We start from the raw sequence: 23479 nt of genomic DNA, 5'->3' as shown, positions 1-23479 counted from the left end.
ACACGAGCACAATTTGTGTCACGTGTACACCTCATTCCTGTTTTGCCTCACTTTCAATTTCACCTCTTCTTTCATCATGGCCCCTGTGTCCTAAGTCAGGAAAATAGGCAGCTAAGCGTGTGTCCACTAAGGGATGATTGGCTTCTTGCTTAACTCTAACGAGGGGCATTTTGCACTTCAAAGAAGTGTCTAGGGAGAGGGAAATGGTTGGCCCAAAGAAACGACTCGCTCGTGATATCATTCCACCACCCAAAGGAGGTATTCTCAAACTAAGGTAGACCTCCCTACCTAGGCCGTGGGCACCCACCCGTTCTGCCACTGCTGTGTCTTCATAGCTACAGAGTAAATGCACTTATGTCCCTTTGACCTGGAATAAGACCTGGATTCCTGCGCTTGCCCCTATGCCCACAGTGTTTCTGGCGGGGAACTCTTTGACCGGATCCTGGAGCGGGGTGTCTACACAGAGAAGGATGCCAGCCTGGTGATCCAGCAGGTCTTGTCAGCAGTGAAATACCTCCACGAGAATGGCATCGTCCACAGAGACTTGAAGGTGCCCGAGTGGGGGTCCTCAATGGGAAATAGAATGACCCTTCAGGAAGCTGCATGGGTCATGGGCAGCCTAAGCTGTGTAAAATGAGAGGGTTGGACCAACCTTATCATTTGTTGGATCCCTTAAACAAATCTTGAATGACTGAACAATCATTGTTAATTTTCATCTCAGCCTCTTCCTGAACTTTGCCCTAGGCCTCACCCTATTAGGATACCAAGAGAATGCACATGCTTCTTGAACCTAGCCACACTCAAAATCAGAAGAAATAAATACTAATTGGAGGCCAACATTGCACCAGGCACACACTAGACTTTAGAAAGGTCAGAGACAATTAACTATGGTTTGATTTCCTCAAAAAACAGTCTTAGGGTAGTTGGGGCTGAGGAGAGGGAGGGAGTAGTTCTTTAATGGCTACAAAGATGAGCAACCTGAGGGCCATAAGCAAAATACAGAGTGCTCAATATGGGGTGGGGAGCTGCAGCTAGGAGGAAGGAGGGAAGAACTGGGGGACATGAGCCTGTCCTTGAAGTCAGGAGCCCAGAGCGTAGCTTCCTAAGAAATTCTCTATCAGGGGAGGAAAATAAATATGTATTTCAGATGATTATATCCTACACTGCATGGTATTGCTCTTCTCCCACAGCCCGAAAACCTGCTGTACCTAACCCCTGAAGAGAATTCTAAGATCATGATCACAGACTTTGGTCTGTCCAAGATGGAACAGAGTGGAGTCATGTCCACTGCCTGTGGGACCCCGGGCTATGTGGGTGAGTCTGGGGACAGGAGGAAGGTTAACCAGTTGGCTGCATTCAACCTCATGGATATTACTTAACAGAGAGGGGTGGTTATAAGGAGACAGGGTTCAACTTCAGGGGCAATCCCAGGAGAGCATTCATTATGAGGCTTAGGGTAAATCCATGTATCTCTGGAACTACCCCTACTGCTCCCAAACCCTACATCTTTAAAGACAGCCTACCCCTGAACTCTTCCAACAGCCCCTGACGATACTTGCCTCTCATTATTTTGGCTAACTTCCTGCCTTTGTCTCTCCATCTAAACCAGGGGCAGAGACAAGATCACAAACCCAGAGATCATTAGATTGCCAAGGGTTTGACCACTAGCCACCCCTTTTCCTTTTTCCCACTTCCACAGGAGACTACAACCCACCAGTTGGTGGTATCCCAGAGGCATAGTGTTGAGTTTGAAGCCGAGGAACTCAGGCATGCATGCTCCCGCCCAAACGTATCCCCAAGAAAACATCCTAGGAAACTGGCAGAGGTGGGACTTCCTGCCTAAGCAACAGGCTTTCAAGGCCCCCCAAAAAGTAAGGCAGGCAAGTTACCAGGTGAAAGCATCCCCAAAATTCATGGGGAGAAAGCCAAAACTCAGAATGTCCACCCCTGCCCCTTCCCTCTTCACCACTCATCACCTGGTTGAGGACGGTAGTAGGAAGGAGAACTCTAACTTAAGAGGAAATCTGCTCTCACCCCCAAAGAGAGGTCAGTTAGTAGGTAGTGAGTCCCAATGAGTACAAATCCCTGGGATCTGGGATAAATACAGAAAGTAGCCCTCTACTGCTCCCATTCAGAGGAAGACCTGGCTCATTTTCTCATGGAGCTCTCAGTCTGATACGGATAACTAAGCCTTGCCCTCAGAAGGTACCAGAGACAGATGGAGCAATTATCACCTGCCCTCTAAGAGTTCCTCATTTTAAGAGGGATGGCTCAGTTTCTGCCCTCAGGGAGATCCCAGTCTAGTGGGAGAGAGATTGCTCCTACTTGGCAGATGTCCCCATCAGAACACAGACACACAACCCCAGCCCTGGGCTAACCCATCTGTGTGGGGAGACATAGGCCTACATCTGATGGGGGCAAGGTAGCCCTGGAGATTCCCAGTCTGATGTAAGAGTCATAGGCCCTGTCGTGGGGACCTTCCAGGTTGATGGAGAAAGATTCAGTCAGATGGGAGAGACACCGTCCCCGCCCTAGGAAAAGTTTCAGTGATACAGAAACACTGCCATCCCAGGAGCTTTCCTAGTCCTCTTCTCTAAGCCTCATCCTGACCTTCAGCCCTCACCCCTCAGCCCTCTCTTCTTGTCCCAGCCTTGACTCTGCCTTTGGTTTGTTGTAGCTCCGGAAGTGTTGGCACAGAAGCCCTACAGCAAGGCTGTGGATTGCTGGTCTATTGGCGTCATCACTTACATATTGTGAGTAGAAGCTGTCATTGGCTCAGTTCCTGGGAAATCTCACAACCTGCTCATCCTTTTTCTCCCCTCCCCTATTTTAGCTCCTCAAGCAACATCCACCTCCAAAGCATGTGTATGTACACGTGTGCATGTGCGAGTGCTTGCATGCATGTGTGTGTGCGCACACACACACACACACACACACACACACGCTTACTCATGCACACAGCTCCAAAGGTTTCTGTCCTGGTCTCCACCAGATTATAAAAACAGAGCTCAGTGTGAACCCACTGTTGAGCCATATGGTACTCTCTGTTCCTGCACCCCACCCCCATTTACTCTATATAAATGTGTTGAGTCCCGCTCTATGGAATGAGCAGTGGAAAAAGGGGAGGCCAAGCCAAGCTTGGAAGTCAAGTGGGTACAATGTTCACATCTCAAATTTCACTCCTGGCAAGTCAGCCCAAAGCAAAATGATGGCCCGAATGAATCTGGTCATTGTTCCTCTTCACATATTCTTGGGCTCTCCTTTACTAACCTACTCATCACCCCTTCCCCACCATTCCTCTTCATCTATAGCAGACTCAGCTGTTAGGAAAATAACCTGTCATTTACCCCTTAGTGTGGATTCAGTTCTCTATTTCCTAAGCTTATGTTGAGTAACTACTGTCACTCATTCATTTACTTAACAAATATTCATTGATTGTCTATTCTGTGCTAATAGCCTAAATAATCCCTCAGGAAACTTACATTCAAGCAGACATTCTATCATCCCTCTTAAAGATCTTGTATACATATCTAAGTGTCAGGGGAGGTATAGGAGAGGTGGTGAGAGGTTTGGGGGAACAATGCACAAAGGGGCCTTCCAGGGCTGCCTGTTCCAAGCTTTGGCTCCTACATAAACACTTGATGGGGCCTGCATCATTCCCGATTCCACCTGTTCATACTGCTGATTGGAGATCCTTAGCTCATGCCTGTGTATAGTGGAGGCTAGGCAGATGGGAGAGGCTGGCTCAGGGAGACTGGGGTTGTTTAGCAGCATACCTCCTTCCGTGTTTCACTGCAGGTTGTGCGGGTATCCCCCCTTCTATGAAGAAACTGAGTCTAAGCTTTTTGAGAAGATCAAGGAGGGCTACTATGAATTTGAATCTCCATTCTGGGATGACATTTCTGAGTCAGGTAAGGCTACCAGGTGTGAAGGACAAGATGACAGGCTCAAGGCAGAGGGTGCCAAGAGAAAAGAGCTTAACAAAAGATGACAGTCCTGGCTCTTGAAAGTCCCTAGGGAAACTTATAGACCAGGCTGCCAGAGAAAGTGGAGAAATCTTCATCTGGCTCAAAGGCCAAATAAATTATTTGCATCCAATGTTTAGGCTTTTGTTTTCTGGAGGCAGAACCACAGCATACCTGGTAAAAGAGGGGAGGTGGTTTAGATGAGGGGCCAGGAGGGCAGCTTGAGGCACAGGGGAATGTTCCAGGTAGGAGCAGCAAAACCAAGGCCAAGTTTTTCCTTTCAGATATCAAGACTGAGAGTATGCAATGTCTGTATGTGGGAGAGAAGGCAATCATTACATGTTGTGGGGCCCATTAAGTGCAGATCAGCGCTGGGACAAGGCAGCATTCACATGTGTGCCCACGTGTGGGTGCCTGCGCCTGAATGGTGCAAACGAATACACTCGTGGCGTGCAGGCACGTTGGTGCCTCGTGATAAGAGATGTATCTGCAGTGCTGTGTGGGTGAGGCTACGTAGAGCCTCTCTTTGGTGGTTTATGGTGGGTTGTCGTTAGGTGGCTTGGATTTTTTTTTTCTCTTTTAAGACTCTTAAAATTGCCTCTTTGGAAGATTAACTAAAGATGCATTCATTGCCACCCACCAGCCCGGAAGTGAATTTCCATCAGTCACGAAATCTGGCCCTTAGTTGTGTCTTTGATTGCTCCCCTTAGCCAAGGATTTTATTTGCCACTTGCTGGAGAAGGACCCGAATGAACGGTACACCTGTGAGAAGGCCTTGAGGCACCCCTGGTGAGTGAGGATGGGGTGGGGTCTGAACCCTAGCCTTTTGGTTCCCCAGATGCCATGATGACTCATTCACATGGTGTATCCCCAGAGTTTGCTTGCCCTGAGCTCTTTACTCTTGCAGCATCCAAGGAGCATAGACTTGTCTATCCGGTCCAGCTAGAGATGCAAACAGCATTTAATGAAGTGGGTTCTGACCCAGACGTGGGGGCTGCATCATCTCGTCAAGGGCAGGAGACAGACGCAACCAGCCTCTGTCATCAGTACTAGGATGCAACCCTCAGTACCAGCTGTGCAAGAGGCACCGGGAAGAGGCAGCTGTGCCCTGTCCTTAAGAGAATCATCCCAAGTGAGGCGATTTGTGAGGAATCACAAAGCAACCAATCAGTAAACTGAGTAAATAAAGTCTTGAAACACTTTCTTTTCTCATGCGACACCCCTGCTCAAGATTCCCAGTAGCTCCCCACTTCCTACCACAGCAAGCCTAGATTCCTGTGCCTTTTCAGGTTTTCCCCATTCTGGCCTGACCCTTTACCTCCAACTTTATTTCCCCCAATTCCCGACACACATCCTCTGTTCCAGAGAGGCCCAAGAGTTGCATTTCTCTTCCTTCCCTCCCCTACCCCATATACCAAGCTCTTTCCAACCTACACCTGGGGTCATACTATTTTCACCACCTAGAATGTCCTGCCTCTTGCCTTGTATGTAGCATCCTTGAGGACCGGAGCAGTTTCTGCCCTTCCCTGATGCCCTGGCTCCTGCAGGCCAGGTACCCCTCCTCACTTCTCTTTATCAATCACACAGCTTACATGAATGACTCTAGTTCATGGCATGGAACAAGGCTCCACCCCTACACTGTAAAGCCCCAGGAATCAGTAGCAACATGTGTTGCTCCTCTGCGTCCCTAGTACCTAGAAAGTACTGCACACATGGCAAATGTCTAAGGGACACGTAGAGATGGATGATGAGGGCAAGGGCAGCCTGTATTGGGCAGCCTCCTTCAAGAAGGCTTCCAGGAGGAGATGGGTTCCAAGCAAAGCTTTGAGCTAACAGAGAGGGACAACCCAAGCACCCTCTGACAACAGGGGCTGGTAAGCCTTGTTTGTGAAAAGCTGGAGAGTCAGTATCTTAGGCTTAGCCGGCCATATCGTCTATATGGCAACTACTCAGTCTGCCCTTATCACCTGGAAGTAGCCATAGCTCATACCTGAATGAATGGGCACGTCTGTGTCCTAGTGAGACCTATTTACAGAAATGGGCAATGGGTAGATTTGGCCCACGGGCCATAGTTTGCCCACCCTGCTGTAAAGCAAGATTTTGGTTTTGCCAAAGCATTGGCCCCCTAATGACCTGCCCAGGGGGACAGAGGAGCCTGGTTCCAGCCCATTCCTACGGTGGGTCACTCTTCTTCTGAGTTCACTCAACTTAACTAGGACCTGCATGCACAGCTCCCTGCCCAGCTCCTGGATGAGTCCCATAATCACCCACTAGCCAGGTGTCCCTTCTATATCTACAGGATCAATGGAAACACAGCCCTCCACCGGGACATCTACCCATCAGTCAGTCTCCAGATCCAGAAGAACTTTGCCAAGAGCAAGTGGAGGGTAGGTCGCCCTTTCTGGGGAGGTAGCAGGCTCTTCTGGGCCACTGGAGGCTGAGCTGGGGCAGGGCTGGTGGAGGGGCTGTCCTTGGGGCTTCCTAGCAGACACTGGAGCTCCCTGGACCCTCTCTGAAATGAGAAGTGGGCAAGTTTCAAGAGGCCACAGGGCAAAGGGAAAGTTTGAGCCCTGCAGCCCTCTGGGAGCGGAGGTGGCCAGAGGCTGCTCTTGTGTCTCCTCAGCAAGCCTTCAATGCAGCAGCTGTGGTGCATCACATGAGGAAGCTGCACATGAACTTGCACAGCCCAGGCATCCACCCAGAGGTGGAGAACAGGCCTCCCGTCACTCAAGCCTCAGAAGCCTCCAGACCCAGCTCTTCTGAGCTCACCATCACCGAGGCACCTGCCCTGGACCAGAGTGGCGCACTTCCTGCCCTGCCCCGGCTGCCCTGCCAGCACGGCCCCCGGACCGCTGCGCCCGGTGGCAGGTCCCTCAACTGCCTGGTCAATGGCTCGCTCCGCATCAGCAGCAGCCTGGTGCCCATGCAGCAGGGGCCCCTGGCCGCTGGGCCCTGTGGCTGCTGTTCTAGTTGCCTGAGCATCGGGAGCAAGGAGAAGTCCTCTTACTGCTCCGAACCCACACTCCTCAAAAAAGCTAACAGAAAACAGTACGTATTTTCAGCCAAAGACAGAGGCCTAGCCCTGCTCAGGCAAAGGGACTGAAGACACTGACCAGAGGGAGGAGGCTCTGCAGGGTGGGAAGAGCTCTGGATCAGGGGTCAAGGGAAGTGCCTCCAGTCCTGTCCCTCCCACTAGCTGTGTGGCTGCTGGCAGACCAGGCAATGTGTCTGTTTCTGGTTTGCTCATCTGTAAAATCCTACCCACCTGCTCAGCCTGCCTCTCAAAGGTACTTAAAAGTTTAGTGAAGCAACAGGAATTATAAATGCCTGCAGAAAACTGGGCACGTGTGAGTGATGCGCACTAGATTCCTTGACTTTCCAGAACCGCTGTGTTGGGGGAGGAGGGGAGCTTCGTTGTCATCTTGGTCTTTTCGGCAAGGGCTTGTACTTTCCAAACCTGATAAAGGGAGGGCTGAGTGGATGCCACGGTCACGGGGAACCACCCAGATCTTCTTGCTTCCACAAATACTTCACAGCCTGCTGCCTCGTTTGCTTTCCAGGAACTACAAATCAGAGGTCATGGTGCCGGTTAAAGCCAGCGGCAGTTCCCACTGCCGGGCGGGGCAGACTGGAGTCTGTCTCATCATGTGATCCCCGGAGTCCACGCCTGTGTCAATTTTCAGGTGAGGCGACCAGAGGTGGGAGGGCCAGGGCGGGGGGCTCGGGGAGGGTTTCTGGCCCAGAAGGAGAGCCCCAGCACAGGGTCTGAATGAAGGGGTCTGAGGGGCACCGGAAGCGGCAGACCCACTCCCACCCTGAACCCATTTCCTCTGCAGGAGAGTTGTCATCTCTTCTCTACCCTTCCAAACCCGGCATCCACCCTGCAGCGGGGAGGAAGGCGGAGCAAGCGGAGCAGGGCCTGGCAGGAGTGGTTTAGGGTCGGAAGCAGCACGCTGCCGCCCGGGGCAGACCCTCACGGAAGGCCCAGCAGTGAGCCCCGAGGCACGGAGGCCTCGTTGAAGCCGTGGGCAGGAGGGCGGCATCCACCCGTTTCCAGGTCTCCCTGACCTGCCTGCTCTGCGCCCCCACACCCTGCGTGCCGTGGCTCTGTGCAGTGTACTAGGTAGCTCTTGCCCGGGTCTGTGTTGTTTGTGATGAAAAGCTTAATGGGCTGGCCAGGCTGTGTCACCTTCTCCGAGCAAAGCCATATGGAGCATCGACCCAGACTCCGGCTCAGCACATACTCGCTCCTGCCTGCCAGGCCTTTGTCCTCACGGCCAGAATGGGCTCATTAATGTAGTCGCTTGCCCATCTGCATGAATGACAGTCAGCTCTGTGGGCCACCCGTGAGCTCTCAAGTTCCCATCCTTGGCTTTAGGATTAGCTCCAACCGGGCTGAGACGTGGCCAGCCTGCCCCCGGCTCACTTCTGAACCACCTCCCTCCCTGCCCCAGGCCCAAAGCAGCCCCACAGCCTCCAAGATGAAAAAGAAAGAAATCAATGATTAGGTACTGCGAGGAATCCTTATCCTGACCAAGACGCCCCACCCACACCCAATGAAGTACAAATTGCAAGTTGACGGTTTTCATTTCAGATGGTTAATTCTCATCCTGCTTCTGCTCTTCTTTCTCTCCCTGGAAATCGGGGACCTTATTCTTGTCCCTCCCTAGTTTTCTTGTACCCCGTCCCCTCCAGCTTCATGCTCGGTGTTGTGCTCAATAAAACGGACATATTTTTCTCTACGAGGCTTCATGTGGTTCTTCTCAAAGTCAGCAGTGGCTCTGGGACTTCTGAGCCCGTGCCGGGTGGAGAGCCTGGGGTCTGGCAGGGGGGTGGCTGATGCAGACCGGGAGCATAAGGTATGCCAGGTACTTAATGACAGGAGTTTTGCGCACTGACTCACTGACTCCTCAGAACGCCCCCCGGGGTAGGGTCTGTGCGAGCCCGAGCCGTCAGGCTCCAGCATCCATTCTCCTAATGACTGTGGTAGACGATCATGAGTTTAAAACCCAGCTCTGCCCTGCCCTCTGCCTCATCTGTGACCTTGGTGGGGGGGGGGGGGGGTTACACAGCCTGTGCCTTTGTTTCCTCACTTGTCAAATGGGAACAGCACCTACATCACGAGATAATGCACATGATGTCTCTCGCGCAGTGCTCAATAAGTAATTAACGTGATTGATAATAGTCAAAAAGCTAATGTAGGTAAAACGCCTAGCACATTGTACAGGCTGTGGTTAGCACCCTCACGTCACGCCTTTTCCATATGTGCCACACGCACGCAGTTACCCGTCATCCATTTGCAACTTCTCTTTGAGATCCCAAGAGACACAGGTTCTGCCTCTGGAGCTGGGTGAATTTGGATACAATACTTCCCTTCTCTGGATTTCTATTTCCTCATCTGTAAATGAGAAACTGGATCGCTGCTCAAAGATGAAAATACTTGGTCTGGTCTCTCAAGGAAGGGATCCATTGGGTCCTGGGGCAAAGGGGTCCAGTCACCCTAAGTTTGGGTGATGAGCAAGCTATACTGAGCAAAGTGGGGCAGCCTATGCTTCCTACACCACCAGGCCTTGGGCTTGAGCAGGGGAGCACCCAGGAACCCCAAGTGCGGGACAGACACAAGTGACAGAGATTTACTTAATGGGGAGGCCATTTTCTGAAACTCTTTCAACCTCCAGACTTCTTTCCAAAGATTTTTATTGGGCTTTTAGTTTGTACATCACTTTTTGTTAAGATTTTGGGTTCGTCCAGGACTCAGCCTCAATGGAGGATGAAGGGCATGCACGCTGCCCAGCCAAGCTCCCTGCACTTGAGAGCTCCCAGTCACAAAGGCACGGCCCGCCTCCACCCTCTCTGTCTCTCAAATGTAATTTCCCATCATCTCGGGCTCAGCTGCAGCCCAGAACAATCTTAACAGCTGCACACCAGGGGTGGACCACGTTGTGCTTTCGACTGTATAAAAGTCTCCTGGAGCTGGAAAGCATTCCAACCCAGTCTGTCCTCCAAAAGTAAAGAGGGCAGACGGGCAGGGCCAGGGGCTGGAAGCCGGCACATCACTTACAGGTGGCATAGTAGAGCACACGCCCATTGATGTGGTCGCGGATCTGTTCCACGTGCTTCTCCAGCCCCGTCAGGTCTGCCGAGCGAAGCTCGATGGCCTGGCTCCCCCGAAGCAGCTCCAACTCCATGTCTGAGGCAGATGGAACAGCAAGGGGAGGAGGCGCTGGTGAGATACCCGAAGACTCCAAACCCTTCTCTTCCCACCCACTTGGCAGCAGCCACAGGTGAAATCACCTGTGGGGGAGCCTGGTCACTAAGGCAAGTTCTCTCCAGCCTCATGGCTCTCCACCCGTACCCTACTCTAGAGAAACCAGACCCAGAAATCCCCTAGTCTCCCCCTCTGCTCTAGGCAGAGCAGTTGTCCCAGACTCGTGAGGGAGGCCACTGGCACTGAGATTACCAACCTACCACTATTGGACTCAGACACTGCCATCCCACTAATGGTCCTCAAGTGGGCACCATGGCAAAAGCGCTGGCTGGGGGACCAGAATTCCTCCACGCTTTCCCTCCCACAAATACCACCCCAGATAAATCTAGTCCTCCCGCCAGGTCTGTTCCCCACGCCGCCACCAGATCCTGCGGAGGATGTGGAGGACAGCCTGTCCCTCCTGTCACTGTCACCCTAGGAAAGAGGCCCCTCTACCACACTCCTGAGAGCTGGCACCCAGCATCAGCCTGAACTTTTCCAGGAATAAGGAGGGGGTGCACTGCCTCACAGGGTTCCAACTTCAGGCAGCTCTAGCTGTTAAAAAAGGTTTCTCATGAAGCCAGAGTCTGACCACTTCTGGCCCCCAGCCGGTTGTCCCAGGTCTGTCTCCTAGGGGTGTGGGAATATATTTGCTCTGTCTCCCACATGGAAGTCGTTCAAATGTCTGAGGCCGCGTCTTCTCAGATCAAATCTCCCTAGCTCCTTCACCCGTTTTTCATCCAATACAATTATGGACGCTTCTCTAACTCCCAGCCCTGCTCACCCTCCCTCTGATATGTGCAGGCTTTGTCAACATCCTTTCTGAGGATATAGTAGCCACCACTGAACACCACCCGCCAGGTGAGATCCCACCAGCAGAGTGTAACAGGGGCATTACTGGGATGCCAGTCAGTCAGTGGGCACCCATATGGACCTTTGGGTTGATCAAGCATTGAAATTTTAGCAGCTGCTATTATGTTCCCTGGTCCCCTCCCCCAGGAGGCCCCTATGCATGATCTTCCCCCAAATCCTGCAATTAAAAGTAAATTCCTGAGGTGCCCGGGTGGCTCAGTAGGTTAAGCATCCGACTTAGGCTCAGTTCATAATCTAAAGGTTTGTGGGTTTGAGCCCCGCGTCGGGCTCTGCGTGGACAGCTCAGAGCCAGAGCCTGTTTCGGATTCTGTGTCTCCCTCTCTCTCCACCCTTCCCCCACTCATGCTCTGTCTCTGTCTCTCAAAAATGTATAAATGTTAAAAAAAATTTTTTTAAAAAGCAAATTCCTACAGACAAGTAAATGCCTGTTCCATTGCTACCACCTGGCCTTTTCCGGTTGGTAGACGCATGACCCACATCTGGAGGGCAGGACAGGTCTTGTGAGCATCTCTGCATTCCCCGAAGCCCCATCACTGTGCCTCATATTCCTAGGTGCTCAAGACTCCCTTCTGGTCTCGCCCCCTTAGCACTGCTTGCTCTGACAAGGGTGGGCCTCAGAGACCTGGGGTTGGGACCAGCCTCCTGGGATGCCCAGGAGTCCGAGCCCCGGCACGGAACCCTCACCTTTCATCCTGTCCATCATCTCCATGGTCTCCCCAAACAGCTCCTCTGCCTCTGTCTTGACGCTCAGGATCCGGCTTCCCTGCTCCCCCAGCATGGGGCTACGACCCAACTGGTCCTTCAATTCAGCATATTTTTGCTTTATTCTCTCAAATCCCTGAAAAACGTGGAACAATCTCAGTGTCACCATCACCGCCACCCAAGGTTCTAAAGACCTTTGGCTAAACCACTCGATACCATCCAGATCAACACACGGGCATGAGGTGCCTCCTGATACTCCCCAGAGGGTTGCTTTTGCCCAGGAAAATCCCTAGGCCACAAACTATACCTTAAATTCCTTCTGTATTTCCCTCCCTCCCCCTGAGCTCCTGTCATTTCCTGCCTAACTTCCCGCACGGTGCCAGGCACTTAGTTGTCCCGTAGCAGCATATTTGGCTGCCTGCCACTATACTGGGACCATGAGAGCCAAAGTTCCTGGTATGCTGGAGACCCAGACCAGAGGCTCTCTGATCACCTCTCTGGCATAATTCCAACAATGGTGGGACCCAGATTAGGCTAAGTCAAGACTGCCTCTCTGGGCTGGGTAGCCACAAAGGGGACAAGTTCTGGACTGGGTATCAACAGACCTGCTTTGTAGGTGAGCTTTGGGCCCTGACAAAGTTACCTGTCCATCTGTAAATGGGGAGGGACTGGGTAGATCATTCACAACACCCCTGACCACCTCCCCAGAGGTGGCCCAAGGTAGAGTCCTGAAGCCCTTTCTGACGATTCTAGAATAACATGTTGGAATTGCTTTTGAGCCCAGGGTCTCACAAAGCGTACAGAGTCCTCTCCTGCTCAGGACCCTCACCCTGGCTGTGCTGCCTAGGATGAAGTCTGTCAGCTCGTACCTCCTGGGCGCTCAGCGCCTGCTGTTCAGCGCCTTCCGCGAGCTGCTGGGCCTGAGCTGCCTGTGCCCGCTGCTGCCTAGCCTGCAGGCGGAGCGCCTCCATCCGTGCTCGGAAGTCACCCAGCTGCTCCGTCATGCCGGCCACCAGTCTTTCCGCTGGCCCCAGCACCTGCTGAACCTTTGGGGGGAAAGGGACACCTGGGTTGTGGTGGGTCTCACAAGCGGGGGCCTCGTCCTCCCCCTGCCCGGCTCATCAGGCAGTGAAAACTCTCTCCAACCAGGATACCGCTGTGGTCCCCCTGCCGATCCTCTATCTGCCCCCTGACATCCAGGGCCCTCCCTCTCCAGCTCAGCTGCCCCCCGCCCCCACTGCAGCCCAGAGCCCACCCCTGGCCATCTGCACCCAGCCACAGGACCAGAAAACCAAGGGCTCAAAGCTGGGCCCAGAGCTCATAGTCCTCCCTCTCTAGGTCCCCATCCAAGTCACTTTCCGGCACTTTCTAGCCCTTGTGCCTGAATCTGTCTCTTCATTCTCAAACACGGGGGGAGAAAGCCACACCACGTCACCTCAGCAACCCTTTCCTGGATAAGCCGAAGGGAGCGGCTGGTGCCTTGCATGGTGTCCTGAGCCTCCTGCAGTGCCACTGTGCCCTGACGCAGGTTCCCCACCACATCCTCCACCTGGCCCTCCACCACGTGGGCTCGGCTCCTGGGGACCGAGGAGTGGAGGAGAGCGGAGAGAGAAGGAGTAAGCAACAGTGAATGAATAGATGTGTGGCTCAACTTGTACAGCAGTTCAAGAGAACATCCTTCCCAGCCCAGACTGATCAGGGAAGATTAATTCAGTAGCTTTTCCATCCCAAGGCCCCGCCAAGCAGACGTGGTATCAATGTGGGTGTTATGTCTGAGATACCCTTCGGGCACAGTTTCCAATGTGGAAGACAGGGTCACGTGAGTAAAGTTTCCCGTGGATGCTGTTTATCACCTCACCATCCCCCCCACCACGGCAAGCACCCCTCCTGTCCCCCAGCCCTCTGTACCCCTCTGACGTGTACAGATTCTCTTCCCTCTTCCCGCAACCAAAGGAGTTGGGGAGCAAAGCAGCAGGCCAACCCTGGGCAGGGAGAAGCGCGGGGCCCAGGGCCATACCTGGCCTGCTCAGCCTCAGCCTGGAGCCTGCGAGCCCGAGCAATGTCCTTCTTGGTCTGCGACAGCACCAGGTCCACATTGGGTAGCCTGGCTGCGATGGCCTGGATCTCATTCATCTTCCGCAGGACGGTGGCGGAGTCTGTGGGCAGCCACAGGGCCAGCACGGCCTCACTGACCTCCTGGATGGTGGCTGCATCAGTGTCAGGGTCTGGAAGACAAGCCGTCCATCAGACCGGGGGAGTCTAGCCCCCAAAAATGAGAGGCTTCTCGAGGCCGAGCAGCGCCATGGGAAGCGCCACGGTGACATCTCGGCCCCGGCCGCCCACGGAGCTGCTGCGCCCTCTCAGGCGCACTCAGGTGCCCATTCTCGGTTTCCGGGAACGCTGCAGGAGGATGATTGTGGACACAGCTGTGGCAACTCCGTGTCTGGTGCCACAGGAAGCTGCAGGCTGGAGAGAAGGAGGTGGTGCCAGCCAGCTGGTACTGCACAATGCCTGGAGCACAAACATAATCAGCCCTAGACTGGGGAGAGCGGCCAGCAACTGGAACTGACTGCTTCCTTGGCAGTGAGACCCCTTCCACGCGCCCCTCCTCAGGCCAGAGTGTTCATTTTTGCAAAGGCAGAGAAAGATTGCCAGGTCTTTGCTCAAATGTCACCTTCCCGGGGAGGCCGCCCCTGGCCATCCGATCTAGAGTTGCAACCTTCACCTGTGCCAATGCCCCTTATCCTCCTTCTCTGCTTTATCTTTCTCCCTAGCATCTATTGCCTCCCACATGCCGAACCCTTAACTCATGTCTCTGGTTTTCTGTCTGTTACCCCACTAGAAGCTCCACGATGGCGGTGCCTGGGCGTCATCCGTATCCCTGGCCCCTGCCGTGGTGCCTGGCCCCTGGAGGCACTTGGTGTTTGCAGAGTGAATGAATGACTAAAGGCCCTCCAGACCCAGGCCTCTCCTTTACTATTCAAGCAAACTGGGACAAGTCAAATGGCTTCTCTAAGCTCAGTTTCCAGATCTGTGAAATGGAAATAAGGATCCTCAACCCGAAGGGACGAAATGAAACACTCAATCAGCAAGGGTCTTACAACCAACTCTGAGTCAGAGAATAAGGTCAGACGTAGAAGTACTATCTCCTCCCTATGTCTCCCTTTCACTTGTACACATTCCAGGTACAGACGTGGTAGGAGAGGGGGGGCTTGGGGCCAGAATGTGGGTGACTGAGACTGCAAATCAAATCAGACTCAGTCCCTATCCTTACAGAGCTCAAAGCCTAGTGGGACAGACAAACACATAACAAGGAAGGCCAGCCTGAGTGATGAGGTTGAGCACAGGGAGCTCAGACAGCCACTGGAGGAGCGCCTAACCCCATCTGATGGGTCCGGTGAGGGGGTGGTCAGGGGGGCTCCTGGAGAATGGGCCATCTAACGGATTCTTATAGGGGGAGTAGGAATGAGCCAGGTCAAGAGAGGTGGGACAGGGGAGCAATCCAGGAAGAAAAACATTAACAAAACTCTGTGTGTGTGTGTGTGTGTGTGTGTGTGTGTGTGTGTGTGTGTGTAACAGTACAGCAACCTACAGTGTGGACAACAGAATGAGAAGAATCCCACCCACATTCCCTCCAAGCTGGATGCTCTTAGGCAGGTTACTTAACCTCCCTGTGCCTGGAGTCCCCTGCTACAACGTGGTAAGCAGTCACGATTAAATAACGCAATACCTATGAGGCACTTAGACCAGTGCCAGGCACTTAGTAAGAACTCAGTAAGCCAGAGCTATTTTTGTTAATTCCATTTGAAAACCTGGGAAAGACCATGGGTCCTCCTTCCTCCAGGGGCCTTCCACACATCCCACGCACCGACCCTATGCACCACAGCCACTGGTACCTGCACCTCCTACACAGTGGTCTAGAGGCCAAAACCCATTCCCATGGGCACTATGAGAACTGTCCTGGGCCCTTCACAGGTGCAGGCTTTCCCACACCCTGTGCCTTCTCCTTGCCCCTGATCCTGTCAAAGGACTTGACCTGAGGCACACGTATAACATAGAAAACAAAAGGGTCCCCTCAGCCCAGTGACTCCCTGCTTGTTCATGTGAGCCCAGGCTGCACCCCAAAGAGAGACTTCCTACTCACCTCCTACCCCCTAGCCAGGGCTGACACAATTCAGCCTTCACTGGGCTTGGGTTGGGGGAAGATCTTATCTATGAGTCTGAACTCCAAATTTTGGCCTGCCCCTTTGTCCAGGTTTCTTTTTTTTTTTTTTTAATGTTTATTTATTTTTGAGAGAGAGAAAGAGAGTGTGAGCAGGGGAGGGGCAGAAAGAGAGGGAGACAGAGGATCTGAAGCAGGTTCTATGCTGAGAGCAGAGAGCCAGGGGCTCAAACTCATGAACCATGAGATCACGACCTGAGCTGAAGTCGGAGGCTAGTTACTGACTGAGCCACCCAGGCACCCCGTCCATGTTTCTTGAGCACCATTTCCCTACAACCACTCTCTCCCACTCTGGGGTTCCCTGGGAGTCTGACTCCAGCCTGGCCTCAGGCAAGCCATGGCTCCCAACAGATCCTCCCTGCCTCTCTCCAACCTGCCTGTTTGGAGCAAAGGCATTGCAAGAGTAGCACGAAGAGGCCTGTTGTAACACCAAGCCCTCAGCTCATATTAACTGGGCTCCCAGCCAAGCAAATTCCCTGGCAGGGAACAGAACTCTAATAATATCAACTCATATTCCTGAGGCAACTTTAATTTTTCAAAGCACACTTTACATCAGTCACTAGATCCCCAGAATCAACGTGAAATACTACCATCCCAGCTCGCAGAAGTGAAAGGTGAGGCAAAGAGAAAAGCAACCTGCTCAAAGTCACAGGTTTCCTGAGTGCTATCCAGGAATCTTTCCACTCCCGGGGCACCAACAGAGGGGATGTGGTTCATTTATTCATTCAACCGACACCGGGTGCTTTTCTGTGTCTGGCCTCATGCGGGGCAGCAGTGACACAGTGAATAAGACAGGCAGCCATCCCTGCCCTCCTGCAGTTTAGAGTCTAGTGGACAGACAGACAGTGCATCCCGAGACGAATGAATTCAACAACCACAGGCTCAGAGCAAAGCAATGAAGGTCAGACGCTGGGAGTGGTGGTGGGGGTTGGGGGGATTGGGAGTGGGTACCAGATGGGGTGGTCAGGAAAGCGCCTCTAGGGAGATGATATTTAAATTGAGACCATAAGGAATAGAATCAGCAGCCTTGGAAAGAGCATTCCAGGCAGAGAAAGAGCAAGTATAAGTCTCTGAGGTGGATAAGAGCCAGCCTGTTCAAGGATGGGCAGTGAGCAAAGCAGTGAAGACACGGCCACACCCTGGAGGTGAGCAGAGGCCACAGTAACTCCAAGAATGAGGGGAAGCCAGTGAGGGATTTGAAGCATTTTTTCAAAGATGTTTTGGGTTGTTCTGTTGAGAGTGAACTGTAAGGGAGCAGGGGTGGGGAAGGGAGAATAAGTGAAGGGCTGTGGCAGCCATCCAGGTGAGTGGTAGGCACCTGGCCCAGGTGGCCTGGAGGCCAGGGAAGGAGGCAGCCAGCTGCTGTGTCAGGGACAGGGAATGGAGGGTCTAGGGCCCTCTCAGGCCGAAGGAGGGAAAGGGCCAGTCTCACCTGACAGAAAGTCTCGGACCTGCTGGATGAGGCGCCGTGTGCGTCTGACATCTTCCTCCATCTGGGAGCGGCTGGCGCTCACCTGGGTCTCCAGGCGCTGAGCGTCTGACTGCACCTTCGAGGCGGCCTCCTCTGCTGCCCTGATCTACCAACACACGCTATGGGTCAGCAGTGATCAAGGCCCCAGGAGAACCTCGCAGCAGCCCTCAGGGATTCTGTGGACACCCGCTACCCTAGATCTACCAGGGAAACATTTGTTGCTAACCTGGTTTGGCTCTGGAAAAAATGATGTAGAGTCAGGTAGAAAACACAACACAACAAAACAAAACTGTCAGAACATTGGCCCCAAACTCTACCTCTCTCTTGCTGTGGGGCCTCAGACAAGTCACCTAGCATCCCTGGGCTTTTGTCTCCTGGCTGTGAAATAAAAACTGACCTGCCCTAGGGATCCCATCCCCTTAGCCTTTCTCTACATGTGCCCACCCCACCTTGGCTGCACCCACCATCTGCCTGGTCTGCTGGAGCTGGGTGTTGAAACCCTGCAGCTGCCTGGCCACCTGGCCCGCAGTCCGGAAGGCCCCACCCGCTTTGGGGAGGGCGCCTCTGCAGTGAGAGCCACATGCCGTGCCGTTGTCTCGGGGACACAGCTCTCCGGGGCACGCTCCTGGGGTACAGGCCGTCTGCCTGGAGCCCCCACAGAGCTGTGGAGAGAAGGAGATGTCAAAGAGGGTACCCAAGGCTCTTCAACAACCACTCCTATCCCACACCCAAGAAACAAACCGCCAGACATCTCCATAGCAACCAGGCACCAGAAACTTGTTTCCTTGGCAACCACTGAGCACACCGTGAGGGGCCAAAGATTGGGATGGGTGGGGGAGTAGGGTAGGGTCACAGTGCCCTCGTAGGAAAAGTATGGCAGCAGTTGGCGTGCGACAGACTGCAGCAGGGAGATCCAAGAAGTGGGGCTCCATGCCATGAGTCACCTTGTTAATGGTGGGCATCAGATCAGGCAAGGAAGCCATCCCCAGGCTTAGAGCTGCGAGCTGGGGACCTCCGGCTCCCGTTCCTCCTCCCACCTGCCCCTCCAGCCTCTCTGCCTCTCTCCGGCTGTCCCTGAGCTGGAGGAGCAGGTGGAAGCCGTCGGAGACCTGCTGAGCAGCCTGGGAGGACCGCTGGTAGGCTGCAGTCAGCACCCGGAAGGCCCCTGTGGGAAGACGAGGGGAGAACTGAGCCGCCGCTGGCCCTGGAGGCTGGGAGACGGAGGGCAAGCAAGAGCGGAGCCCAGGTGCGGTGTGTCGTGGCCGCGCATACCTAAAGGATCTGTACTGCTTATCCTTTCAAACTGTTCCTTCTTGCTCTGATATATAACGAGCAGGCGATTGAAGCTTCTGTCCAGATTCTCCAGGTCTCCCGGGAGGGACAAGGTCTCCTCCTCTAGGGCCAGATCAGGCTGCAGGCCCTGGAGAGTCCGCCTGAGACGGGAGAAGAGCTTTGGCTAAGATATGGGAAGGAGGCTGCCTCCCCAGAACCCAGCAGCCCCTCGGAGAAACCTCTCTGAGTCAGGAAAAAGGCAACAGAATGCAGACCCTGCAGGCTGAGGAGGGATCTGCTGGAGAGCCAGCACAACCTGCCCCCCACCCCTGTCCCTCGGCAGGCAGATCGCAGGAACCTCTCCTTCCCTGACCTGTGTGCTTCAACCTTCCTGAGCCTGTGCCACCTCCATAGCAGGCTTCCACGAGGAGCATCACCCTAACCCGTTTCTCCTCAGCTCGCTGCAGGCTGGCTTCAGCCACCGCCTGTACCACCTGTATTGCCTGCTTGCTGGGCTCCCAAGTCTCTTCTCTACAGCCCATGCCTCCCATGAGCACCCATAGCCGCGACCCACTGGTCATCTCCACCCAAAGGGGGTCAGGATCCATCAGCCCTGGCACACAACCATTGAGTTTTCAGAGATTCCTCTCTCCCCATCTCCTTGGCTGGTCTACCAACCACAAACTCCCCCTGCCCCCGACCCCCGCAAGCTTTGCATCCTTCACCCACGGGCTTTGCTCTGGCATAGAACATCTTTCCACGGGACACCCTTCCATACCTGCATTTCCAGTCTACCAAATACCTATGGACTCACTACTGAATTTTGAGACTTAGGTCAATCACACATCTGGATGGCTCTGGGCACCGAGAAAGTCAACTAGTGCTTGGGGAATGCAAACTAATTATAGAAACTTCCAGAACCGAACCTTACAAGAAGACACCCCTGCTGGTAGGAAGGAGGTGTGGGTGGGACCGCTCCCATTCCAAAGGCAAACACAAGTTATTTTTAGAGCCCCTGCCTCTCCAATGCCCTGCACCAGGGTGACTAATCCAGAGCTGACTCTCTCCCACAGGCAGCACCGGGCACTTGAAAGAGCCCTGGGGCTCTTGCCTGCACTCTGAGTCCCAGCTCTGCCCCTCAGTGGCCACGTGACTCTGTCACATCCCCTATCTGTGCCTGTTCCCCCATCTGCAAAATGCAAGTAATAACACCCACCACCCCAACCTCATAGGAGTGTTGCAACAGTTCAAAACAAGAGCATATGTGAAAATGCTCTGTAAACTGTAAAGGGCTGTACAGTGGAAAGAAGGACCAGTGTGTGCCACTTATGTGAACCCGTGTGATGTAATTCCTCCAAGTGTTTGGCAGGGAAAGGGAAATTACCTGATGGAGAAAATGGCATTGGCCACCTGGGACACCTCCTGCTCGGTGACCGAGGCACTGGAGAGAATTGCTTGGATCTGCTCCATCTTGCTCTTTGCACCCATGATCCGGGCAGTCAGGCCAGGATCCTCCAGACCCAGCCCTGGCCACAGGCTGGCAGTGGCATTGCGCAGGCCGCTGAGGCGCAAGGCCTGCCCCCGGAGGTCAGCATCGTAGCTCTGGAAGCAAGGGTGGCAGGCCACACACACTGGATAGCGGTCGCAGTAACCTCGTTGGCATTGGTCACAGCGGGGTCCGGTCAAGCCAGGGCGGCAGAGGCAGCGGCCCGAGGCCTTGTCACAGCCTGGGCCCTCTGTTCCCCGGAAGTCACAGTCACAGGCTAAGGCGGGGAAAAAATGATGGTCAAGGTCGGGGGGGTCAGGAAGATAAAGGCACCTTGTGGGGAGAGCCTGAAGCGGAGGCCTATCTTCAGGGCCTGTCTACGTGGCTTAGAATAATAGACCGCCAAGGCCAGAATAAAATCAGGGCAATGGAAGCAACGAAAGCAAGCCCTTAATTTAGCACCTACTGTGTGCCAGGCACAGCTCTAAGTCAGACACTCACCCACTCACACATGAACTCGCTTTAACTTCACAGCCACTCTGTGATAGAGTTAACCTCCCTTATTTTCCCATTTGTAGAGATGAAGCAACAAGGCACAGAGCTGTTAAGTACAATGTGCCCTCAGGAAACTGAGGCCTTGGCGAAAACCACCCACACCAAGTCACTCGGCAGGACAGACGCCACGCTGAGACCAGAGTTGGGTCTGGGCACTCCAAGTCCCATGCTCTTGTGGCTACTTGTCAAACTGACTCTAGGGAAATTTAGACCTTTCCCTCAAGGCTCACTTTCTCCATCTAGGAGGGAACCCCTCCCCTTCCTGCCCCTGCCCCGGAGAGGGCTTCTGGGAAATGCTTTCTCGGGGAAGTGGGGGGCAAAGCAACCCTCCTGTCGTGGAGACAGGGGGGCGGCCTGACGTCAGCCGGCCCTGGGGTTGGGAGGCTAAGTGGGCTGGCTGGCTGGAGCAGTTGTGGGGAACCTGTGCTCTCACAGAGCTGCCAGGACCCACACCACCTGTCCAGTAAGAGATGTCCTCCCCTACCATAGACCCACCCACCGGCCCTCCACCAGGAGCCCGCCCAAGCGCCCCCACCCCCGCCCCCATTGCCTCAGCATCGCGCCTCTCAGGAAGCACCCACCACGGCATCCTGTGCCTGTGTCTCCATAGGTCCGGTCAGGACACTGGCGGAGGGCTGCAGCGTTGCAGGTCAGGCCACCGAACCCTTCTCGACAGGGGCACTGCCCTGTGAACTGTGAGGGAGAGCATTGTGAGGGGACCTCCCTCGCAGGCCTGGCCTTGCCCTGGAATCGGGGGCCGTGTGCCAGATCCCTGGTCAGCACACAGAGCCCGGGACTGCCTACAGAGCGAGTGTGCCCCCCAAAACAATGGCTCCCATTCAAAGACAAGCTCTGAAGGCAAGGCCCCCGAACGGCCCTACAGAAGGTGTGACGAATCTGGCATTGCAGAAGCCTCAGAGTCACAGAGGGAGAGAGGATGGGGACAGAACCAGACCAGTCTGACTTCGGAAAGACCAGAAGGGCAGCGCTGGGGGGAGACAGAGGCTGGTGGGCAAGACCCCTTTCCTCCTCGTACCTGGTTGCACTGGGGGCTGAGGGAGTTGTGAGGGTCACAGGCACACGGCTCACAGCCCCGACCGCTGGCCAGCTTCCAGTGGTAGGGAGCGCACTGGTCACATTTGGGGCCCACCACGTGGGGCAGACACAGGCAGCGCCCGCTCTCCTCATCACACGGCATGTCCCGACGAGACCCCAGGATGTTGCAGTCACAGCCTGCAGGAGGGAGGGGAACTGAGCTCACAAGACAACCAAAATGCACCCCTAGGGGACACACATCAGGGAGACAACCCAACCCGGGAAAAGAACCAGGCAGCGTCGTTCTTTCCAGAGAACCTGCCTGCCTGACTCACGAGGCCACTGCACTTTCCTCCCTGGCACCTGGCAGCTTGGCCACCCACCCTCCAACTCCCTCGGGGCGACTCAGTCCCACCTTCTAACCTGAGCCTGTGCTGCCACCTGCTGGAGGCCCATGGCACGGCATCCGGCACACACCACAGAGAGGCACTCACGACTCTGGTGGCCGGTGCAATCTTCCCCGTGATATCCCAGACTGGGTCCCCCTACTCACGGTGGCAGCCCTGTGGGTTAGCATAGGTGAGTCCTGTAAATCCCGGCTTGCACAGGTCACAGCGCTCCCCCTGCACATGCTCCTTGCACACGCACTGCCCAGTCACTGGGTCGCAGGGAACGCCCGGCACTGCCCCATCGGGATCACACTCGCAGGCTGAGAGACAGAAGCAGCCACCACAGCAAGAAGAAAGAAGAAAAACAGAAAGTTCAGAGCAGGCTGTAGAAGCCAGACTGCCTGGTTCAAACCTTTATTCCAGCACGTACTGGCTTACAACCTTACAACCTTAGTCAAGTTACTTGAGCCCCCGGTGCCTCAGTTTCCCCATCTGTAAAATGGGGATAATTATACAACGCTCATGGGTTTCCTGTGAGAAACAACTGAGTAAATGAAAGGCGGGTAGAACAGCGCTTGGCGCACATTAAGTACTATAGAAGTTTTTGTTGTCGTTGTTTGCCAAACGACTGCTATATGCCAAGCGCTGAGCTGTGCACGCATGCATGTTGCCTTATGAAATCCTCAGGATAACCCTGAGGTTACTCAAGGCCACCCAGCAAGCAACTGCAGGAAACAGAAGTCAACTCTTTCCATAAATAATATCAACAGGAAGTGAACTAGCGTTCTTCAACTCCCACACCTAGACCTCTCGGCAAGCCTTTCAGAATGCAGATTCTTCCTTCATCTAAAAAGTCTGGTGATTAACCCCGCCTGATTCAGATTGCTTCAGTCCATTTTGCTCTCTCTCGTGTACAAACTCACTGGCCCCTGTGAACGTGCTAAGTCACTGCTGGGAGTTCGGTGCATATGCTCATTCACCAAACATTTCCTCAGCACCAGCCATGTGCCTGTCATTGCACGAGGGCCCAAGGATATGAGACACAACCTTTGCCATGGAGGAGTTCTCGATATTGGGGGACATGGAAAAATACGGAGCAAACCGCAATACAACACGGTAAAGGCAATAGCATGTGTATGGACAAAGTACTTATTCTGCCTTTTCCAGGTATGATTTACATTGCCAAACAGTGTGTGTGTTTCTCGACAGCAGGAACTATATCTTATATTTACTTTTGTCCCTCCTGTGTCCAAAATAAGGGC

The 23479-nt window shown here is 54.0% G+C and overlaps 2 protein-coding genes across 7 annotated transcripts in view; one reads left to right on the top strand and one right to left on the bottom strand.

The window, feature by feature from the left end:
* CAMK1G (calcium/calmodulin dependent protein kinase IG) overlaps positions 1–8684 on the top strand; it is a 29539-nt gene extending 20855 nt beyond the window's left edge. Inside the window, exons 5-13 of the mRNA XM_047840764.1 lie at positions 412–550; positions 1191–1314; positions 2678–2753; positions 3799–3911; positions 4676–4754; positions 6265–6352; positions 6589–7013; positions 7526–7648; positions 7802–8684. Coding sequence (XP_047696720.1) covers positions 412–550; positions 1191–1314; positions 2678–2753; positions 3799–3911; positions 4676–4754; positions 6265–6352; positions 6589–7013; positions 7526–7616 — 1135 coding nt within the window. The 3' untranslated portion in view covers positions 7617–7648; positions 7802–8684. The remainder of the gene's footprint in view (positions 1–411; positions 551–1190; positions 1315–2677; positions 2754–3798; positions 3912–4675; positions 4755–6264; positions 6353–6588; positions 7014–7525; positions 7649–7801) is intronic.
* A 961-nt stretch (positions 8685–9645) lies between these two features.
* The window catches only part of LAMB3 (laminin subunit beta 3), a 61591-nt gene continuing 47757 nt past the window's right edge, over positions 9646–23479 (bottom strand). For all 6 annotated transcript variants that reach the window (XM_047840759.1, XM_047840757.1, XM_047840758.1 and 3 more), the window contains 13 exons: positions 22382–22537; positions 21830–22026; positions 21375–21486; positions 20137–20515; positions 18753–18913; positions 18425–18645; positions 17945–18142; positions 17442–17586; positions 13805–14012; positions 13223–13364; positions 12657–12833; positions 11770–11923; positions 9646–10155 (listed from right to left, as the gene is read on the bottom strand). In XM_047840759.1, coding sequence (XP_047696715.1) covers positions 10019–10155; positions 11770–11923; positions 12657–12833; positions 13223–13364; positions 13805–14012; positions 17442–17586; positions 17945–18142; positions 18425–18645; positions 18753–18913; positions 20137–20515; positions 21375–21486; positions 21830–22026; positions 22382–22537 — 2387 coding nt within the window. In that variant the 3' untranslated portion in view covers positions 9646–10018. The remainder of the gene's footprint in view (positions 10156–11769; positions 11924–12656; positions 12834–13222; positions 13365–13804; positions 14013–17441; positions 17587–17944; positions 18143–18424; positions 18646–18752; positions 18914–20136; positions 20516–21374; positions 21487–21829; positions 22027–22381; positions 22538–23479) is intronic.

This window comes from Prionailurus viverrinus, chromosome F1 (assembly GCF_022837055.1).
Source record: "Prionailurus viverrinus isolate Anna chromosome F1, UM_Priviv_1.0, whole genome shotgun sequence".
Taxonomy (NCBI): Eukaryota; Metazoa; Chordata; class Mammalia; order Carnivora; family Felidae; genus Prionailurus; species Prionailurus viverrinus.
The sequence above is the reverse complement of the archived record's forward strand: the minus strand, read 5'-3'. Positions and strand labels throughout refer to the sequence as shown.